Below are 22,107 nucleotides of genomic sequence, written 5' to 3' on the forward strand. Positions count from 1 at the left end.
AGGCCCATGTCGGCAGCATCAACTCTCTAGAAATTGCCCCTCCCACTGGGATTACAGGGTTAAGAGACAGGGTTAATTTTCTGTTATACCCTCCTCTTTTGTGCCACACATAATGACTTTATAAAACTCAATAATTCCAATAATTAATAACTAAATAATTCCAATAATTTTGACTAGCCTGTAGAAGCAACGACAGAGGAAGAGAACATTTAGATACTCACCCCCATCAAGGCTTCGAGAGGCCCGTTTACTTGCTGTCCGTTCAAACTGTGGCGCGGGTCTGTCGATCAAAGCGCTGGCTTGCCTCGTTTGAGCCTGAGTCCGACCGCTGTAGCGGAATTTAGAGCCCAGTGCCAGAAACCTGCTCTTGGGAATTGCTTCAGTGGATGTTAGCCTAGATGGCACACGTGTTATAGTTAGCCAAACTAAACTAACCAACAAACCAACAACATAGAGCAAAATAATATTTAACATCTCGCCGTGATTATAGCGATCTGCACAATAATAGCCAGCTTCATGCTAAGTCGGGGCACAATGATATTCCTCCCACACTAGTGCCATTCACTTGCTCATGGGAAAGGATTAAATTGCTGCACTTAGTAACAGTGTAGGAGGAAAGCCCACCCAACATTACTGGCATTAAGGGGCCCAGTCTCTAACAACAGGGACCCTCAGAATTGTGCAATCTACACTTTAAGCGCAGATGCATTATGCCTTTAATTATGGACAGTCCTTTTGCCTCCCCATCCCCATGAATTTTCACAGGTCTTGATTTATTTGCTGTATTTTGGAACCTATACGGCTGGTTTTAGAACTCTAGCTATGTAGCATTTTCAGTGGAGTAAAAAGTTGTTGTGCTCTACATATACTGTTTACAACTCAACCAGGCCATGTGGGATGGGGAACAAACACATACCTGAAAAATGTGTGATGCTCAACACAAACTTTCCATAGTTTCTTGGCTGCACGATAACTAGGAAGTTTGAATCCAATTGTACTTTCGTATTGTTCATGCTACAGAAAACAACAGTACAGAGTAAGTTTTCCCAGGCATAGAGCATTGTCTTGCTGAGACGATACATACTCCTACAGGGAGTGGCGGGAAATAAATCTCATAATAATGATAATAACAACAACAGCAGCAACAGCAACAACAACAACAAAAACAATAATATAACGGGGGGAGAAACCTCATTAACACTCAATAGGCATCATGGTCTATATTCTGACATTAAAATTTGAAAGAGCTCAGATTTTGGTGAAAAAATTAATGGTCAATCACCTGTTAATGCGACTATCAATAGCAGAATACACCAAATTCCACAAGTAAAGTCACAAAGCACCACAGTTGCTGCCACTTGAAGTTGAAGTCTCCAAAGATATAACCAGCCCTCCTGAAAACCTGAATGATGGGGGACTAGCCTCCATTTTAGAAAAGGTCCTGCTTCTTATGGTGACCAGTTTTGCTTTTGATGGCAAAGGAATATGAAAGCAGGCTGAAAACAGACAGAAGCTCATGAAGGAGGAGACCCTTAAGTATCTGAGCCTGTGGCTATTTAGGGCTTTAGAGTCCTGAACACCTAATACTACAAACTGAGCTCCAACAGGATAACTAATTGAGTGATTTAATATGACATTATGTATTTTCTGAAGCTCCTCCCAGCTGCTAGATGCAACTAGGTTAAACAATTCTGTGTCAAGTACCATGATGGAATCAAGCTAACAAGTTACCAAAGTGGGGACGACGGTGAAAAGATCTCTGTGTATAAGATAAAGATTGTAATGGTGCTTACTGGGCAGTTCATCTGCTGAGGCCAGGGGTCTCCAGTGTGCTGCCTGTGGGCACCATGACACCCACCAACACCTGACGTTGTGTGCGTGGATATTTTAAAAGTGCCTTTGGCAGCAGCTGCCACCACAGCAAACAAGGCTGCCCTTACCTGTAATTTTGTTTAATTGAGTAGTTTTTTGTGCAGGCAGGCATGGGGGGAGGGGCTATGCAGTTGCAGGCCTGCTGCGGAATAGCAGCAAGTTCACTGAGTAAAGGAGGTAGATATGAATCTCTCAGAGGAAGAAACCATGGAGCACCACCCCTAAAACAAGCAAGCCTGCAACTGCACAGAAGCCACAAAGATGAACAAGGGTCTTCCCTTGTATGAGTAAAGACAAGAACATATATTTAAGTTTGTTAATTTTAAAGGGCACCTTGTTCAACAAAGTTTCTGCCTGAAATTCTGAAGAGTTACTATAAGAGAGTAAGCGTAACTTGGCTTTTTTTGGACTTAGCTCTAAATTCTTGTGGCAGCCACTTTGTACCTACCACCTTGTTTCACAATTCCAAAGGGGCACAAAGGTTCAAAAAGCTTGAGGACCTCTCGCTCAGTCGATGTCATACAGAGCTAAAAGAACATTTATTTTTTAAAAATGGAGTGGAATAGCATTAGCCTCCACAACCTACCTCTCCAGGCCGAATTTTTATAAAAAAGCTGCTGCGTTTATAAGAAATCTTCAGGACTTTGGGCCAAGGGAAGCGATTGATTCTCAACTTATCTTGATAGACAAGAAGGCCACTGGAACAGACTCCCAATGTGATATCCACTCCTTCCAAGTCCTGCAAAAGTGAACAGAGGTTGGATACATGGGAGTTTCACAGGAGTTACATTCCACAGTCCAACAGGTACAATTAAAATCACTTTTTTTCTCCATGTTCTTTGCTCTCCGCCCAGTCCTCCAAATTCATAATTGGCCAGCCTGGAACTCAGTTTTTAACATTCTACTGAGTTAGTCACAGCACTTTCTATGTGCTGAGAATCCTCCCTGACTGCTTGACATCTCTACAGCGGTCCTGTGTGGAAACAATGCATCCACTGGTTACTGACCTTGCAGCCAGCATCTTGAACTGATTCTTCCATCGTGGACTTTAAATTTTGTTTCGGAACTCTTCTTTTGGATCTCCCCTTGGAATTGGTGCTGTGAGTTTGGACTAACTGGTTTTGGACTTTGGACCTGACAAACTCTAATGGCTAGTTACTGCCTCTGTCTACATGCTGTGTTTGCAACTAGGACAAACCTACCCCTTCGGCAGCAAAAGAGGAACTATGGGGGCGCTGTTGGGCAGGAGCATTAGCTTCCCAGGTGGTATCCAAGGCTTTGGTCCCAGCATGCAGAGACCCCTAGAGCAGGGGTAGTCAACCTGTGGTCCTCCAGATGTCCATGGACTACAATTCCCATGAGCCCCTGCCAGCATTTGCTGGCAGGGGCTCATGGGAATTGCAGTCCATGGACATCTGGAGGACCACAGGTTGACTACCCCTGCCCTAGAGACATTTTAGCTGCAGAATCTCTCCAATGGCAGGCCTGCTTATGCTTATGCAATCCCCATGTATACTGAAGGTCAATAGTGAACTGTCTCCTTGAAACAGAGCTTACTAATGGGATGCTACCAAGTCCTTAAACCCAAAGGCCCCAGGTTCAGAATCAGTTGTGGCATCAAAAGCTGTTCCCTTCAAACCTACAATATAGGAATTGTTGGAGCCTAGACAGAACAAAGCCACATACTTCAAAACCAAATCAACCTCATGCCTCACAATGTAGTGACACTGTTATACATAGGGGGCTGAGCAGCAACAACACAAAACTATCACCAAGATGTGGCCTCCTTGGCTGAGAAATGCCTTGGCTTCTACCACTTCCGCAACCCTACAAAACTAAAAACTTCATTTACTCATGAAACTGGTTTTGCTTTTCGGAAGGGAAGATTTTGCTCAAAATGCCAGTACTAAAACTAACCTAATATGGACGTCCCTTCCTCGAAAAACAATTTTTTCCTACCTTCGCTTGGTGAAGGTCAACTCCGTACATTGATAACTTTTTGGCATTCTCAAGAAATTCCAAATCAGCTTGAGCTGGAGTCATTGATCTGCAACAGTACAATTAAAGGAATTCACTTAGTTATTGCATATGCATTTAACATGACAATCAATCTGGTAAGCCAATATTTTTATTCCCTTTATTGTTACTTCTTAAAAATGTAATTAAAAATTACACCTGGTCCTATGAATATCCATTTCCCATGACAATCCAGAACATGTTCACCAGAAAAAATATAGGTAGCAAACTAACAAAGGCAGAAAATGTAGCCAATGTTCATGTTTCCAAAAATAAAGGGGAGAAACAATGCTCTTCATAACATATATTTTTATCTATTTCAGATTTTTTTGCCATCTTATAGTCCCCATTACTACATTACACAAGTGTATTTAAATATTAGACCACTGGGGAACACCCCAAGAAGGGTTGAAATGTGTGTGTGTGTGTGTGTGTTTTGTATCAGGTCATTTACCCATGTGTCAACCTGCTCTGGATGTTGTTCAACCTCTAAGGTTTCTAGCTTGTTATTTTGGTCCCTCTTTTGTTGTCCATGTGGAATTGCTCAAAAGAAGCCTCTCTTCTTCTAAGGCAGGGTAAATGAACAAGGGTATCAAAATGTCTAAGGAGCTTGATATATATGTGCAAGCTAAGTGCAAGTTTACTTACCAGGAGATTTCTTTCTGTGTTAGTGAACTATGCTAGCAAGCTCCATTTTAGTAGTATATGAAGATCAGTGCTTTTTTTTCTTGCCATATTTAAATTTCCCCATTTTTCTATCCTGGCATGTATCCAAAATAGAACAGAACGACCAATGTGCATATACCAACTATTCCAAACACTTCCAATTGTATGAAATTCCTCTTTCAGCCATATGGTCTATTCGGAGCTGAGTCACAGTTTAACACGGAGACCAGCATTTCAAAATACCAAGTTTTGCAGCTTTTCTTGGCAAGTGTAAGAGCTACTGTTACCAAATATTTTTAATCTTTCAACACTGTAAGGCGTCAAAAATGCTTTGAAGCTAGCTTGAATCACATTCAGTTAGGGAAGCCCATATCATTTTTGCTTCTAGATAATTCAAGTCTGGCTGAAAATCTATTACCAAAAGCTTTGATAATTCAGCGTGCAGAATTCCTAAGCATAATTAAAGGATGCTCAACATGTGAAAAAAATCATAGACATAAACAATACCTGAGGAGGAATAAATCATTTCTGACTATTATACATCCCATATTTAATAGCAAGACATGCATCTTAATCTCTGCAGTAACTCGGATGCCAACCACTGCACTCATTTTTAAGTGCCATTTAAATGGGAAGGGAGGAGGTTGGAATTTTGTATCCCTGCACATGGACATACACATCCCCCCTCCCAAAAAACCCACATATGGATTTCACCTCAGCTGAAATCATAAACGTATTTTTATTTATCACTGAGACGTTACCTGTATGTTTTATGTAATTCCATGACCTTATCTTCCAGTTCCTTTGTCTGGTTTGGGGCTAGCTTGAATTCACTGACATACTCTGCACTATGCAAATCTGGATCATAATCTCCAAGCTCAGACTGGATCGTGTAAGAACCCAGCAGAGCTAGTGTCGCAAAGGAGCAAGGAAGCCGGCTGGTGACTATGTCCTTCCTCAGTTGAAGACACAAGTAATACCTGCAAAGGAGGGAAAAGAATAATAATAAAGGGAAATTACAAACCTGTTAAGGACTGAATTATGGCTACATTCTCTACAGCAGTGGCCTCCCACCTTTTTATCACTGGGGACCGGTCAACGCTTGACAATTTTACTGAGGCCAGGGGGAGGGGGGAGTCTTTTGCTGAGGGACGTCACCGTCACCGCCACCGCCTGAGCCCCTGCTCCACTTGCTTACCCGCTGGCACCCCTGACTTTTTGCCGCTCGCTGGGGGGGGCGCTGCCAGCAGCAGCTGCGCAGTGCCACACCAAGGGGGAGCCCCAGCCATGGCAGCCGCTGGAGCGAACTAAAGGTGAGCCAGCAGCAGAGTGGCAGGGCAGCCCCCGAGGCAGCAGCCAGGGAAGAGGACGAGGAGGAGCCACACCTGGTACCGACTGATCTATGGACCAGTCCCAGTCCCCAAACCAGGGGCTGGGGACCGCTGCTCTACAGCACTAGATAAAATTACAAAATGATCTCAATATACATCAGGGTTTCGTGAAACCCTGGGGTTTGTTGGTAAACCTGTAAGGGCTTCCTGAATGGGTGGGAGTTAATTTTTTATATATTTTAAGAATAAAAATTAGTTAAACATTTTTGAAGTGATATAATCATGTATGGTCATATTGATCTGCCCCAAACCAAATGGCCAATGATGGGCCTGGAGAGGGTGGGAAGGGGAGGAGTCCTGGGTTGGCATGTACACAGCTAGGCTTACCAACCATATTCTGCACCACTTCTAGGGTCTCTCAAAGCCTGAAAAATGTTTCAGGGATTTCTCAATGGTAAAAAAGTTGAGAAAGACTGTTCTACATACTTAACAATTCAACCATCAAAGACTGACTCCTGTGCACATAGTGAAACACATGCAGCAGACCTGACCACAGCTATTGCTTAAAGTTCTGCAAACTTCAGGTTTCCAGAAAAATCAGAATTATAAAGACAAATTTCAAGAGGTTATAGAAAACCCAAATCTAGCTGAACTTCAGCTAGCTTTGTGGGTTGCCATAGGCAGTCAGAACCATCAGGGAAAGGCAGTGGTAAACATGAAAAGAAGAAAGAGGGAAGAAGGCAAGCAGGAATCAGACTTTCCCCCCCTCTGTCTGTTCTTATTGACCACCATTTGAAGTTTCATATGGCTGAAATTAGGCCCAACTGGGCCAATAGGCCCAGGACCCAATGCTGGAGAAGCTCAATTTTAAAATTGCGCACCCAGAGAATTAGTTATACGGTTCTTTGGATTCTGGCTTGCATGCTTAAGTGGTATTTTCATTTTACACTTTCAATTATTATTTATTGGTCACATTTATACTCTGTCTCGCATTGCCTTTCCTGAACATGGCTACTACTTGATTGTTGATTGATCAAGCAATGTTCCCCTAATGATGTTGCAAACCTCGTTATATCCTCTGTCAGCTGTGCTGGATCTGGAGGATAAAACTTAACATTGAAAGTGAAATCCCAAGGGCCTCCTGCAATTCAAAACAGAAAAATAGAATACTGTAAATGTGAAAGCTCACAACCAATATTGCTTTCAAGAAACATGAGACAGCAACAATTACTAGGTGAAATACATATTGGCTTACTATATAGTTGCATCTTTACCACCCATCCTTTCAATAAAGGAAAATAAAGCAAATGAGTCTGCCATAAAGATTTTGTTTTAGGAAAAACAGAGTTCCTCCCACCTGCACCATGACTCTTTCTCTAGGACTCCATATCCTACAGCATGCTCTCCAATTATGGACCTTCCCCACTATTTTCAGTCCCTGGATTTAATTTTGTAAGCATCTAAATTTGGCTTCTCTGTTGACTGGCCTGGGGATAGGGCACGAGGTATGCTTGTTCCTCAGCAACAATGTGAAAGCATTAAACATTTCAAAATACAATGAAAGAGTTGGAGAAGTCTAGCCTGGAAGTGACCATTGCATGGATCACAATGGACAGGTGTTCTGGGTCCAGATAGGGTGCTATTAGCCTCACAAGGGAGGCGTTGAAGGTCATACCCAAATTCCTGGAGGACTGTCAACCTGAAGTCACACTCCATCCAAGCAGGGTAAGCCCACTTCTTGACCTGGTCCTTTCCTACCTAGCCGCAGGGCCTTCATCTTGGAAGGTTTGAGTTCTCCATCTATATTAAGAGACACATAACCTGGAGAAACCTTGTTGGTTTTCTCTGTGTACTGTGATTGTGTTCAAGTCTATCAGCCTAATTAAAAGAGACCAAAACTATCCCTTGTCTTACACCTGTAATAGTCTTACATCTGTAATATATTACTAACTAGTAATCAAGCCCGCTGTATTCTGAATACAGCGGGCGCTAGGCAAGTGAGGCCCCGGCAGCCGGGCGCAGGGCTGCTGGCGGGGGCTCATTGGGCCGCGTCAGGCCGCCGGCAAAAGAGCAACTCCAGGGCGGAAATCGGAGGGACCAATCCGCAGGCGCTTTGCGCCTGCCGATTGGTCCCTCCGATGGTCTGTCCGGAGGAAGGGTCCAATCCGGACCCTTCCTCATCCCGGCCACATCCCGCCCCTAAAGCCCTTACTCTTTTATTTAGTCCACGGCGCCCGCGGCTCCGTGGGCGGTGTTCAGATACTTAATAAAAAATACTTTAAAAAATACCAAGAACATATCTTCTACAATTCCCAACGATATTGAAGAAATTGTTTTACAGAAGAAAAAAAAATAATGCACTTTAAAATAAGAGGATCCTATCCATTTGAGTCTGTACTGATCACTTCCATCATATTTACATAAGCTCCACTGATTCTAAAATGTTCTCAGAATTGCACATCAATACTATAAATACCGGGTTTTTTTAAAGGCAGGTCAGTGGATTCAAGTCACTTACCGTGAACCTGTTTTTTAATTTCTTTGGCAGCATCCAACCATGTCTGTAAGAAAAAAAGCAGCAGAATTTGATGCGGATTACAAAGAAAATCATATAAAAACCCAGAAAATGACTGGCAGCTCAACCTCCTTCAAGGTCACGGCACCGCTGTGCATCAGCAATTTAATTTGATCTAAAGTACACAAAGCTAGTAATGATTTTCTTCTTAAACATGGTCCTAATCTGAGTCAGAGATAGTAGCAACCGTTTGCATTGAATTAGCTGGCAACAAGGCTGTGAACCAGTCTGGATAATGTGGCATACAGTAATACAACAAAGCTAGCAAGTGCACTATTTGTAAGCTAATTCCAATATGACTGCATAAATGATTAATCAAGACCAGACCATTTTGCATTTTGATCAGTTAGTCAGGCACTCTCACTTGTAGATGAACACTTATGATTTTACTTAGGCCCCAGCTAAACGTTATCTTGCTTGCAATTCAGCAGAGACAAATCACAAAGAAGTTTATTTATTTCGGATTCACAGCGGTGGAGTTTTAAAATACTCGTCTGCTCGTCACGTCAAAATGTGGAGAGGAGCACTGAAATCTATGATTTCACAGGGGTTGGGAAAATTTAAATCTGTATTGGAATAGGCTGACGGAATTGAAGAGAGAAATTTAAATCACCTCCTTACAAGTATTAAAAGCAGTGATTCAAAGCAGCGGAACCAGAGGCAGAATATAAACATCTTTATTTCAAAAGGGGGCCCCAGTTAGGAGGCTGCCCAGCCAGCCTTCATGGAGAAAGAGCAGCCAGGACTGGAAAGCAGAAAAAATTCCCAGTGCATTCCTAGAGCCTGCCATTCTAAGGCTGACAAGTAGAACCCATTGCATGTTTGGTCTTGCAGCCACGAGCTTTTATTAATTTGAGCTTATATACCAATCAAGACTGAATACTCAGTATCAGCTCCTAAAATAAATTATTCATATTTCCCTTATTTCTGTCACATCTTTGCTTTTAGGAATATTCTCACTCACGCTACACTTAACTGATCATAGTCTTATGTAACATAATGACAATATATGAATGAAAAGCTTACTTCCCAGATCTTTCACCTATCTTTAGAAAACAGTGTCACCCTATTTCTAAATCACCTGGCATTAGTTTAAGGTTTCTTAATAAGTAGAGGAAACATGGAAAGAAGACTATTAAAAATTCCTTTTAGTTAGCTTTTCTTTGGCATAGTCAGTTACACAAAACTAATAATTGTATCCATTTTGACAAACCAAAAAAAAGGAAATAGGGACTACAGTAAGGTCACTGGGCGACATTTTCATGTCACCAAGGTAGGATTTGGAATCCCAATCTACTAAGGTAAACAAATGGTTGACTTAACCTACTGAGCCCCTTAAGCTCATCTTTTTTTAGCCTACGAGACATTTTATTCTACATGGTTGTTAGAACACTCCCGGTTAGGTTTAATATGTAATTCTTTAGAAGTATGTCTCCTACCACCATTCTAATTGATTGATCTAATGTTACAAAATCCATGCAGCTAGACACAAAGGCATCTACATTAACTGCTGCCAGGTCTATAATTTTGCAAGCAAGGCCTTTAAAAAAAAATACAAATGCTGATGTTGCAACTGTTAGCATTCCACACTGAAACAAACCATCCCAAACAGAGCCTTATTGGCTTGGAAAGCAATCATGCATTCATAAAACCCATCCTGTATGGCTAATCTGAAAGACAATGAGAAGTCTGAGGTAATTGATACTTTTATTCCAATACTATGTTGTGAATCGCAGGAAAATATGGAGGTCTACATAAATTTCTTCAGTGTTCAACAAATAGGTTATCCACTTTGGATCTTGTTTGGCAGCAAGCAGAAGCTAGGCTAAGTAGGCCTTTCTTCTATCAGCCTACACCTGATAGTTAAAACAAAGACACAAAAAGAATCCCACCAAGCCATTCAGCCAACCCCCCAAAGGATTCACCACGCTCGACTTCAGCTGCCACCATCACAGGTCGACAATTGTGAGAAGGCTCAGCCGGCAACATTCGAATGGCTGGGCCCCCTCTCCTTCCAACTCCTCCCAGGACCATCATTGGCTACTTTGGAAAGGGGCAGGTCAACTTGCTGACAACGGGGGGCAGAGCTGAGCTGGCATGCTTCATTTCCTCACTGGATTTCTGTAATTCACTCTACGTGGGCCTTGTCCCTTTTCCTTGACCCAGAAACTTCTTCTGGTGCAAAATGCAGCTGCTGAGGTTCTCTCACTGGAACATTGTAGAGAGCCCAGATCCAGACAGTGCTCAGACAGCTGCATTGGTTGCCAGTTTTTTACTGGATCAAGTTCAAGGTACTGGTATTAACCTTCAAGGCCATATGCGATCAGGGACCAATGTATTAGAGGGATTGTTTGACTCCCTATGTCCCCCACAGGCCTTTGCGCTCTGTGACTAAATAAGCTAGTGATCCTCAGCCCCTGGGAGGCTCACCTGGCCTTGGCCAGGGCCTTTTCGGTCCTAGCCCCTACCTGCTGGAATGTGCTCCTGGAAGAGCTGAGGGTCCTGCAATTCCACAGGGCCTGTAAGATGGAGCTCTTCCACCAGGCAGGTTGATAAAGATCTGACCCCTTCTCCAGTCTCCTAAGTGTTCTGCATCTGAGTTTACATCTTTTGGACACATATGTCATAATTCTGGTGGTTTGGTAAGGGTGAGAGGGATTTGCAGGGATGGTTGGGATGGGTGAGAGGGGATTCTTATTCTTATTCTAGCAGAGCCAGGTAATACAGTCAAATTATTTATTTATTTAGAAGGAATATGCTTCTTGTAACAGAAATAGTAAATTCCGAGGACAGTCTCCACTTTTTTGTATTTCTTACCTTGGAGGTTGGGGTATCCCATATTGCCAGACCAAAATAGTCTTCTTCCAAAAGATTGAGGTGATCACATACTTTCTTAAGCAGATCCTGTCCTTTGGCATGTTTCTGCACACAAATACAAACACATGATTGTGTGAGGTCACTTTCTATTGAACTTCATAATCATATACTTAGGTTGTTTCCATTCAAATCTTGGCCAATGACACCACAGCCCACTTACTCTTTAGAAGGCCTATGTCTGAGAAAAGAGAATTTATACCAGCCATTCTTATATTGACTTTCATTAGCATTGTCTCATCTTAATGAAAAAAAGAGTAAGATGAGGCTGGTATTATTATTCTCAAATTGCTGGTTATAAATCAAGATGGGCAAAACAACAGTGGAAAGGTCCTTTGCTATATGGGTATGGCCTTCTGACTGCTTAAAACCGAGGCAGATGGCTTGAGACATGGGTACTGATCATGAAAACAAGAGACTAAACAGCAACCTTGTCCTGCTCGGGGGGATATTCGGCAAATTCTTTGAATTTTGGGGATGGGACTCCCTGTTATCATGGAAAATGCATGGCCCCAAAATTATATTTTGCTATAGCAAACCCCATTTTCTGTGGTGGTGGAAACCTGGAGGCAGAGGGACAGAAGAAATTCTCTCTTTCATGCATTCCCCAGATTTTTTCTCAGCCTGGCTGGAGTATATAAAATGGCAGGGAGGAGGAGGAGATGTGCAGACAAGAACTGACAGGTGCCTCAGGCAGGCTCTCTAGCAAGGTAGCATAGAAGTTCTCTAAATACGCTGCCTGCCAAGTCTACATTTGAGGAACATCCATTCCACACTCTCCTTACACTTGCCTTCCAAGAAAAATAGGGGGCAGCAAACTCTGTATTTTCCTTATTTGGTTTTGTACTGTAAACTAATTGATATCAGAGAAAGTAAGAAGCTCAGTAGTTTGGCATTTAAGGCCATTCATGGTCAGGGCCCAGTGTACCTGAGGGATCGCTTCCCTGCTTATGCCCCTCAAAGAGCTTTACGCTCCACCACCACCAACTGGCTAATGATTCCTGGCCCTAAAGGAGCCCACCTGGCCTCAACCAGGGCTAGGCCTTCTCTGTCCTGGCCCCCACCTGGTGGAATGAGCTGCCAGAGAAGATCAGAGCCCTGACGGAGCCAAAACAGTTCCGCAGGGCCTGCAAAAGGGGGCTCTTCCACCAGGCAATTGACTGAGGCCAGGTGACCAGCAACATCTACAGGGCCCCTGCTCCCTCCCTCCCAGAAATCCACCCGTACGTTCTGCTCTGAACCTGTTTGCATTGTTATACTCTGTTACCTCTGTTATAATTTAATGTTAATGTTATTGTGAAAAGCTGAGTTCCAGGTAATGTTTTCTCTAAACATACAATAAACAAAAAAAAAACAATAAATAAATCTAGTAACAGGTAGTAAAATTATGGCCTGTTTAAGCCGACTGCATTTCTCTGGATCGTTGTACTGTACATAAAACCACTGGCTTCCCCTGGAGCCTCAACCGCCCTGAGCCTCCGGGGAGGGCGGTATATAAGTATGATAAATAAATAAATAAATAAATAAAGATCTTATACCTATGGCTGCTCCAATACAAAAACAGAGTTGCACTTAACCTATAACTGTTGTTCATTGATGCCTTCAGTGCAGACACCCATTGGGACTGCCATGGACATATTTTTCCTTATCATAAAAATGCTCAAGCAGGGAACATGATGCACCCTTGGGTCCAATTCATGCACCAATTTTCTCGCTTTGGACATCACATGTGCTTGATCAGTGCACCTCTTTTTCTTCAGTTCCCCTAAGCTGCCACAAACTCAACTGAAAAAGGTTTAAGTGAGAGTCCATAGCAGGGCAGGAGGGTGGGAATGTGTGTCTGCACTGAAGACATTAATGAACAATAACTCCATTTTCATGTGCAGCCCCATATTAGGACATTACTGAGCTACTTGCTGAGGAGGCAGGTAGGAGTTCTCACTTGAATAAAGTGTGTAAAACTGGTCTTTCGACATTGGCATGTCTTCTAGAGATTGTCAACTGATAGAATGATGTCACGCAAATGTATTTTCTGAGGCCCATGTCAGGACATTACAGATATCCACCAGAGGAACACGTTCATGGAAGGCAACCTAAGAACTTAGAGATTTAGTGGAGTTTGCTGTTTCTGCCAACTAAGTTTCTGCCAACTAAGCGGTAACAGAACCGGACAGCAGCTACCAGCCACCTAAAAACTGACTGACATAGCTGCGTTTCTCTTCCTTGGACCCCAATAATGCACAAATAAAGATTTATCTTTATGAAAAGGCCTGGTTCTTTCAAGGTAACACATTCAAGCCCTGGTGGAATGAGCTCCTGGGTGGGCTGCAAGCCCTGTGGGAGCTTTCAGCTTTCCGCAGTGACTGAAAAACAAAGCTCTACAGTTGAGGCCGAGGGCACTGAGGAAGATCATTTGACCCCCCCCCCTCCCGCAGCAGTCAGTGCCATCTTGACCATCTTTCTTCCCCCTTGAGGTAGGGATGGGGGGGTGGGGGGAGGTTGAGGAGGTGATTTCGCCGTGTTGTTGCTGCTTTGGTTGTGTTTTATTGTCTGTTTTAATGGGTTTTATTGTGGTTTTTATTGGACCCATTTGTAATCTGCCATGAGCTATTTCTAGGAGTGGCGGATAATGAACTGGATGATGATGAGGAGGAAGAGGAGGAAGAAGAGGAAGAGGAAGAGCATATTCTCCAAGTGAAGTGTGTGATGGAAAAAACAGATAGTACAATTTCCTGGGTCAAGTGAAACTTTGATACAACTTTGGGGTGAAACTGTAAATAGGGTAGAGAACTGATCTGTGTGATCTGAAGATCCGGTTTTCACTATCCAAAGGAATCTCAAATCAAAGTTTCCTTTTCTTCTCCCCACAATAGACACCCTGTAAGGTAGATGGGACTGAGGGAGCTCTGAGAGGGCTGCTCTATGAGAACAGCTCTAGTAGGGGTAGTCTCAGGGGTAGTCAAACCTGTGGTCCTCCAGATGTTCATGGAGTACAATTCCCATGAGCCCCTGCCAGCGTTTGCTAGCAGGGGCTAATGGGAATTGTAGTCCATGAACATCTGGAGGACCACAGGTTGACTACCCCTGCTCTAACTGATGATGTTATTCATTCAGTCGTGCCCCACCCTCAGCGATTCTATAGGAAAGTTTTGCCATACGTCAATGACTGCTTCTTTTAGTTGGTTCATAGTCATCCATGTATCGGTTTTGATCGTGTCGAGCCAGCGGATCCTTTGGAGACCACGCCTCCTTTTGCCACTGACCATGCCAAAAATTAATGATTTTTCTAACGAGTGCATCACATGATGTGTCCTAAGTGAGCTTTAGCCGTAATATCTTGCCTCCTAATGACATACTTTGTTCCTCTATAAAACTATCTTGTTGGTAACTTTGGCTGTCCATGGTATCCGCAGCTCAATGAATATGGAGGAGTGGAGAATATGGAGGAGTGGAGTCCATATAAAACCCATTAAATCCCTATGCCATACCCATTAAATCCCCATAAAACCAACATAAAAACAAGACCCAAGATTAGCAACACACTCCATAACTACCCTCTACCTCGCAGCCATCCACCTCAGGGGGGTTGCTTGCCAGATTAGAAGTTGCTGTTCTTCAACTACACCAAGTTGGAGATCACTTGTAACTTTGGGAGATCTCCAGGCAGCACCAGGAGATTGGCGATCCAAGCAAGACCCGACAGTACATTGTATCAGAGTCGGAAATGTTTGACAGGGCATGGGGAAATGTGGGAAGAAAGAAATCCTTGTGCAGGCAGTGCACAATCCAGGCACTGGATCCAGGTGTACTAGCACTTGACTAGGGATGTCATCCTCCAGGTGGAACTTGAGGATCCCCTGGAATTACAGGCTATACTGATCAGTTTCCCTAAAGAAAACGGCTTCTACAGAGGCTAGACCATGGTTCGATATGGTTGTTAGTACATCCCCAGTTAGGTTTAATATGTAATTCTTTAGAAGTATGTCTCCTACCACCTTCTAATTGATTGATCTAATGTTACAAAATCCATGCAGCTAGACACAAAGGCATCTACATTAACTGCCGCCAGGTCTATAATTTTGCAAGCAAGGCCTTTGGGGGAAAAATACAAACGCTGATGTTGCAACTGCTGGCATTCCACACTGAAACAACCCATCCCAAACAGAGCCTTATTGGCTTAGAAAGCAATCATGCATTCATAAAACCCATCCTGTATGGCTAATCTGAAAAACAATGAGGAATCTGAGTAATTGATACTTTTATCTCAATACTATGTTGTGAATTACGGGGAAATCTCTCTTTCAGGGAACAAACAGGTTACTGACTTTTGATCTCAGGCTGCTCAGTATGGTAAAATACCCTCCCTTGGGACCAAAGGTGAGAAAACACTGCAGTACCCTCCAATTCTGGGTACACTATTTATACATACTACAATCATACTAGGATTTCCCATACTTGGAGGCAAGGATTTTTGTATGCCTATTTGCCTTCAAGTACTATAAAGGGGGAAAACTCAACAACTTAGAAGGCCAGATCCTGAAGATGAAACTCAAATACTTTGGCCACCTCATGAGAAGGACTCCCTGGAGAAGAGCCTAATGCTGGGAGCGATCGAGGGCAAAAGAAGAAGGGGACGACAGAGAATGAGGTGGCTGGATGTAGTCACTGAAGCAGTAGGTGCAAACTTAAATGGACTCCGGAGAATGGTGGAGGACAGGAAGGCCTGGAGGATCATTGTCCATGGGGTCGCGATGGGTCAGACACGACTTCGCACCTAACAACAACAACTATAAAGGGGCATAGTTGTACGTTCTGCTGCCATACTTGCCTATCCCCGTCATATTTGTACTCTGTATATGCCTGCCTAGATATAAATATGCCAATTGTGCATCAGCACTCATAAGAATGCCACATCAATTTAGATATAACTTCAGTTCACACATCTGTATACACACAGTGGTTACAGTGACTCTGTAGAGTTTTCAAGGCAAGGGAGGGTTGTGGTTTGCTATTGCTTGCCTCCATGTAGCAACCCTGGACTTCCTTGGTGCGCTCCGATCCAAGTACTAACCAGGGCTGGCACTGCTTAGATCTGATGAGATCGGGCTAGCCTGGATTGTCCAGGTCAGTGTTGCATATATACATATGTGCATTAAATATCACACAGTCGCTGCGGTAGACATCAATATGAATATCTTCATATTACAACTGCTTATGAATATCTTCATAATATAGCTGCTTTGAAAGAATGGCATGTGGGTCAGAATCTTGTTCAACAACGGGAAACCCAGATTCAAATCCTCAGTCAGCATCCCTTAGCCACAAGGGAGGGTGGCATATAAATACCAACTAACCAATCAATCCAGCCTTTCTTGCTCTAACCATCCAGCAGTGGCTTCCAAATATTTGGCAAATGTATCCAGGGGGGAGTTTGGGTGACCATCCATGAAGAGATAGAGCTGGGAGTCATCCACATATTGATTACAACCAAGCTCACAGCTCTGGACCAGTTGTGCCAGAGGGCACATAAAATGTTAAATAGCGTGGGGAGAGTAACAATAGGGAAGCAATAGATCTTCCTCCACAGCCACCCTCTGGTTCCAGAGAAAAAGAGCGCAGCCACGGAAGGGCTAGCTCACGAATTCCGGCAAGGCGGTGAGCCAATAATTCATAGTTGACCATGTCAAACACAGCCAACAGATTGAGCATCACAAGCATGGCCAAATCGCCCCCTATCAAACTGGCACCAGAGATCATCCTTCAAGGCGACCAATGCCATCTCCACTCTGTGGCCAAGATGGAAGCCCGACTGGTATGAATCGAGCACTGAAGCTTCCTCCAGGTATGGAGGAGCTGGTCCGCCTGTGGAAGCACACCTGAAATTATTTTTGAGCTTCAAGGCATACCAGAAGTGATGTCAGCTGACCATGCCCCCTGCCACACACCCCAGAAGTGACACATCACTGGGAGATTTGAAAAATCATCTTTTTAAGAAAACTCTCATTTGTTTACTGATCTTTGTGATTTGGAAATCATTTGTATCTTTGAGGGATTTCAAGGCATCACCAAGAACTTGGCAAGCCTAGAAAGACCTGGGAATATATTTTCCCAGGATCAAAAATGGCTGCCAGAACAAGGGGAAACCAGAGAGAAAAGGAATCCTTGTGCAGGCAGTGTACAGTTCTTGCACTAGATCCAGGTGCAGTAGCTCTTAGGGACACCAGTCTTTAGGTGCAGACTAGAGAGATCAGATTCCCTAGAGGAAAATCCAACACATAGTTGGGTGACGCACTGTAGATGCACCAATGGCATACTACTATGCTGCAACACACCAGTTGATAATCCCTGCAATAAACCAACAGGCCTGTAGTTTCCTATCTCCTCTCTGCATCATCTTTAAAAATTGCTGTAACATTTGCCATGCTCCAGTCCACTGTGGCTGATTTTAGTACTGTGACATACACTGGTTATCCTCCACTGTGTTCCTAACACAGTTTTATGCTTACAAGTGAATTTCTCATATCATCTCATCTCTGTGTATCATACATGGATACACAGGATCAATTACTGGCTTAACCTTGCTTTCTCTTTTGTTTGTCTTGCACCTTTAGCACCGAGAGACACTCTTCAGTCAAGATGGAAAAGGTTCCTTTCAGAGAAATTACAATCCATTTGATATTCTCCTAGTAGCTTAGGTTATTCCAAAGCTAAATCTGAAAGGAAGCAAAGCATCTAGGATGTTAAACTTTAACACCATGTATATTCTGCTACAAAAAAGCACCAACACTTCAAGAATAAGACACTGGTGTTAGCTAATATAATGGTCCCCAAACACAGGGCAGATTTCACCCTGGCCCAACTTAGTACTCTCCTGTCTGCTTTATTAAAAAGAAGATGATGTGGTGTGCCATGGTTTATGCTCTTATGCTACTGAGGAAATTGAAATGGCTGGACATTTGCTGCTGCACTGGACCTTATTATATACTAAATATAATCTAAGGTTATTATGCCTATCCTGCAAAAGATTCTAGTATGATCAGGAGAATGGTATACTACTTTTCCTCTAGCAGACTTTAAATCTGGAACCTTGCCAGAGTTGCCAGATTCTGTGTAGCTGCCAGAGACTGCCAAGTTATAGGGTTGAATTATTTATTACAATCGCTCTCTTAATGTATGTTTTATGTTGCTGGTCCAGAATAACTTATTAATTGAACATTAGTTAACCAAGCAACAATTTCACATTTGAGTTCCTTAAGATCACTTGGATTTATACCATCAGTTGTTTGTAATTTCTTGTTTGTAATTTCCCCAGTATGTCTAGAATGTCATCACTCATCATCTCAATTTGGCTCAGTTCTTCAGACTCTGTTCTTGAAAATAATTGCTCTGACCTGGGTTCATACCCCATACTTCCACAGTGAACACAGACGTAAGTAATTCATGTAGCTTTCTCTGGCACCTCTCAATCTTCCTTCAGTAATCCCTTTTTTCCCTCGGTCATCCAAATGTCTACCTGCCTCCCTAACCAGTTTTGTGCTCTGGATATATTTAAAGAAATGCTAAATCTATTTCTCAAATTCTCTCTTTGTTTGTATAAATATTAATTTCTACTTCTTCTGCCAGATCTTGTGCTCTCATCTGCTCATTTCATTGGGCATTCTTTTTAAAAGAAGGCCATTACTGCTACTCCTGCCTGAGGGATGTGGTTACTACACATTTGCTGGGGATCTCACATGAAACACAAACTGCCTTATAGTGAGTCAGACCATTGGTTTATCACTGGTGAATGTCCACTTTGACTGGCATTGACTCTCCAGACTTATAAGTTCGAGTCTTTTACATCACCTACTATCTCACTTTTTAAACTGGAGATACCAGAGAGTGAATACGGGACCTTCTGAGTACAAAGCAGATGTTCTTCTCAGGAAAAGCAGTGTAAAATATGTAAATAAAGAATTCATAAAATCCAAGTTGCAGGACAGGTTTGAGAACAAAAGCACTCCTAATTACTTTTTAAGTTGGCCAATTGCGAGGGATTTGCTGTATGTCCCAACTATTCTTTTGCTATAACACCAGGTGCCTACCAAAGCCAAAGTTATGATAACACAGCACATAAATGGCAAGGATTGCTAAGAGTAACACAAACAGTAAAAAGGTAAAAACTAAACAAAACAAAAAACAAAAACTAAATAAAACACTACGGTCAAATCAAGAAATGGGGGGGGGATAAAAATTTTGGTTTTACCCAGATGACATGTCTGCAGCAAAAATTAGGCAGAAGGGATAGAATCAAAGAATCATAGAGCCGGAAGGGCCTCCAGGGTCATCTAGTACAACCCCCAGCAAAATGCAGGAAATTCACAACTACCTGCACAACCACAGTGACCCCAATACCCTGCCCAGATGAAGACACACACACACAACAGAATCCCTGGCCAGTCTGACTTGGAAGAAATTCACCTTCTGATCCCAACCATGTTCTGGCTATAGGTTGACTACACTCTACAATGCTTACGGGACAAGATCATATACAACTTTTCCTTCATTCCCTCACGATGGGCACAGCACAGCATGACCCCATTTCGACAGAAGTACTAATCCTAGTAAACCTATCAAAATTTCTACATACAGAAACACACTTACATCCACAAAACACTCAAAAATGGTGTCATCCAGCAAAGAAACCTTGCAGTGCATGCTGTTTCTGGGTCTTCGTGCTGTCTTCTGAGCACCTTTTATTTCTTTGTCTGATGATGATTTTGTCTTGTTCTCTTTTTTCTCTTCTGTATTACAGCATTCCACCTGCTCTTCTTCTTTAATCTCCAAATCCCTGTTCTCAGGATCTTGATCTTGATCTGGATCTTGATCTGGATCCTGATCCTGAACTTGATCCTGATCTTCTCTTCTTTCTTCCTGGGCAGGCTGAAAACACAGATAAAAAAATGTAGCACAAGAAGAAGAAAAGCGGGGGGATTTTGTGCCCCGCTTTTTACTACCTGGAGGTAATAAGATACTGCTTGAACACTTGTACAAATATATGTTAGAAATATATTGTATGGTTCCACATTTCAAGGTGAATTAGTAAAGCAAACTACTACTTGATAGGTATGGAATTCGTTGGACCTTGAAGATTTTTTACTTCCTTCAAAAATGAACTTTAATATAGTAGCACAAAGTTAAATTAAGTGTTATTTCTGAAACAAAAACTGTCAGTAATGTGAACACCACCTGGCACATTTATGATGAAACCTTACATCAGCTACCATTTGTAGCATTTCATTCTGGAGTTCTGGGTGATAGAGGAAAAGAAGAATAGTCATTTTTAGTTAACACAGTAGTCGAATAAACTTCACTTAAGCCACCTAAGCCTTTAGCACGGAACACAATATAAATTTATAGACATTTATAGACATTCACTAACTATCTGATAATATTTGACTGCAGCTTAATTTCTAATTCCATTATGGTAACATTCGATAGTAAAGGCAGGAGTGAGACTCCATGATCACTAACCTTGTAGGACACATAAGTATACAAAGAAATTTCATTTGGCAGAAGACATTGACCCAGCACTATAATTATAATCTCGTTTAAAAATTGACTCTGTTTTGTTTACACAAAATTTGCAAATGTTTAGGCTATTCCTGCGTTTCCAGGATGAAAGCCAAAAACAAGTACAGTCTTTTGACTATACAAGTCTACATTTGCATTAAATTGCCAGCTATAAATAATAGACCAGAAGAGTTCAGGATTTAGTTTCATTGTTTTACAACTATTAACTAATTCAGGGTCTGGTAATTAGCACATAGCCCATTTGTTCTACAAAATGCATGTGTTAAATAGTCTACAAGTCAACTGAGAAATATTTTCATTGGAAGGGCTCAAAATTGGAAGTGGTTTTCCCCTAAACAAAACCTGAGGAACTTCCGGTGCCCATGATAAATTGAGATATAGAGGTAAGCCTCTGTGAGATTTAGAGGTTAGGAACTCCTCACTCTGCAGCACCCCCATGATCGAGCACAAGGTTTCCATTCTGAATCGTCGGAGCCTCATGAAGAAGATGACATACTTCAAATCCAGAATGGCTCTCCAATCTCCGGTTCTTTTGGACAGGGTAAAAAAAAGATGTAATGTACGCCCTGAAACAACTCTGAAGGAGGCACTGGTTCTACGGCTCAAATGTCCAGTAGGTGCTGAACAGCTTGAAGAGTTCTCAACCTCTTATCTAGATTTCTTGAAATTCGGAAGAAATAAACCTGTGAGGTGGTATCACTAAGAACTCCGGTTTGTAGTCCTGTGAAATTATCTCTTTGAACCACATGTCCGCTTGGCACTCTTCCCAGCCTGGGGCAAAAAGAGTTGCATGGCTCCCCGCAGAAACTTGATGCAAGTCATGCTTTTGTGAGTTTGGACTCCCTCTTCTAGATCCTGACCTCTGAATCCTGTTTCCGAGGGTACCTCTCTGGAAATTTCCACTGAAACTGCCCTAGTTTCCTATCTTATTTCCTGCTTTGTATTTCTGAGGGGTACTTTGGGTGCGAAAAGGTCTATTATTATAGAAGGTACGTCTACCATCCCAGAAAAAAATGAGGCATAACCTTCTTCTTTTCCCTTGACTCAACTAGACTCTTTTGAATTGAGTGGCCAAACAACTTATCCCTTGTAAAAGGGATAGGCAATAATAACAGCTTTAGATGCCGCATCGGCCTGCCAGGCCCGCAGCCAAATGGTTCACCTGATCACAGAATTAATAGCAATTGCCCTTGATACAAA

General features: G+C 42.5%; 1 protein-coding gene across 20 annotated transcripts in view; it reads right to left on the reverse strand.

Annotated features, from left to right (window-relative positions):
- The window catches only part of EPB41 (erythrocyte membrane protein band 4.1), a 162,947-nt gene that overhangs the window by 48,039 nt on the left and 92,801 nt on the right, over positions 1 to 22,107 (reverse strand). For all 20 annotated transcript variants that reach the window (XM_077337185.1, XM_077337192.1, XM_077337201.1 and 17 more), the window contains 9 exons: positions 19,978 to 20,256; positions 11,278 to 11,382; positions 8,404 to 8,446; positions 6,951 to 7,026; positions 5,316 to 5,534; positions 3,832 to 3,919; positions 2,459 to 2,611; positions 917 to 1,014; positions 222 to 394 (listed from right to left, as the gene is read on the reverse strand). In XM_077337185.1, the coding sequence (XP_077193300.1) occupies positions 222 to 394; positions 917 to 1,014; positions 2,459 to 2,611; positions 3,832 to 3,919; positions 5,316 to 5,534; positions 6,951 to 7,026; positions 8,404 to 8,446; positions 11,278 to 11,382; positions 19,978 to 20,256 (1,234 nt within the window). The remainder of the gene's footprint in view (positions 1 to 221; positions 395 to 916; positions 1,015 to 2,458; positions 2,612 to 3,831; positions 3,920 to 5,315; positions 5,535 to 6,950; positions 7,027 to 8,403; positions 8,447 to 11,277; positions 11,383 to 19,977; positions 20,257 to 22,107) is intronic.

This window comes from Paroedura picta, chromosome 5 (assembly GCF_049243985.1).
Source record: "Paroedura picta isolate Pp20150507F chromosome 5, Ppicta_v3.0, whole genome shotgun sequence".
Classification (NCBI taxonomy): domain Eukaryota; kingdom Metazoa; phylum Chordata; class Lepidosauria; order Squamata; family Gekkonidae; genus Paroedura; species Paroedura picta.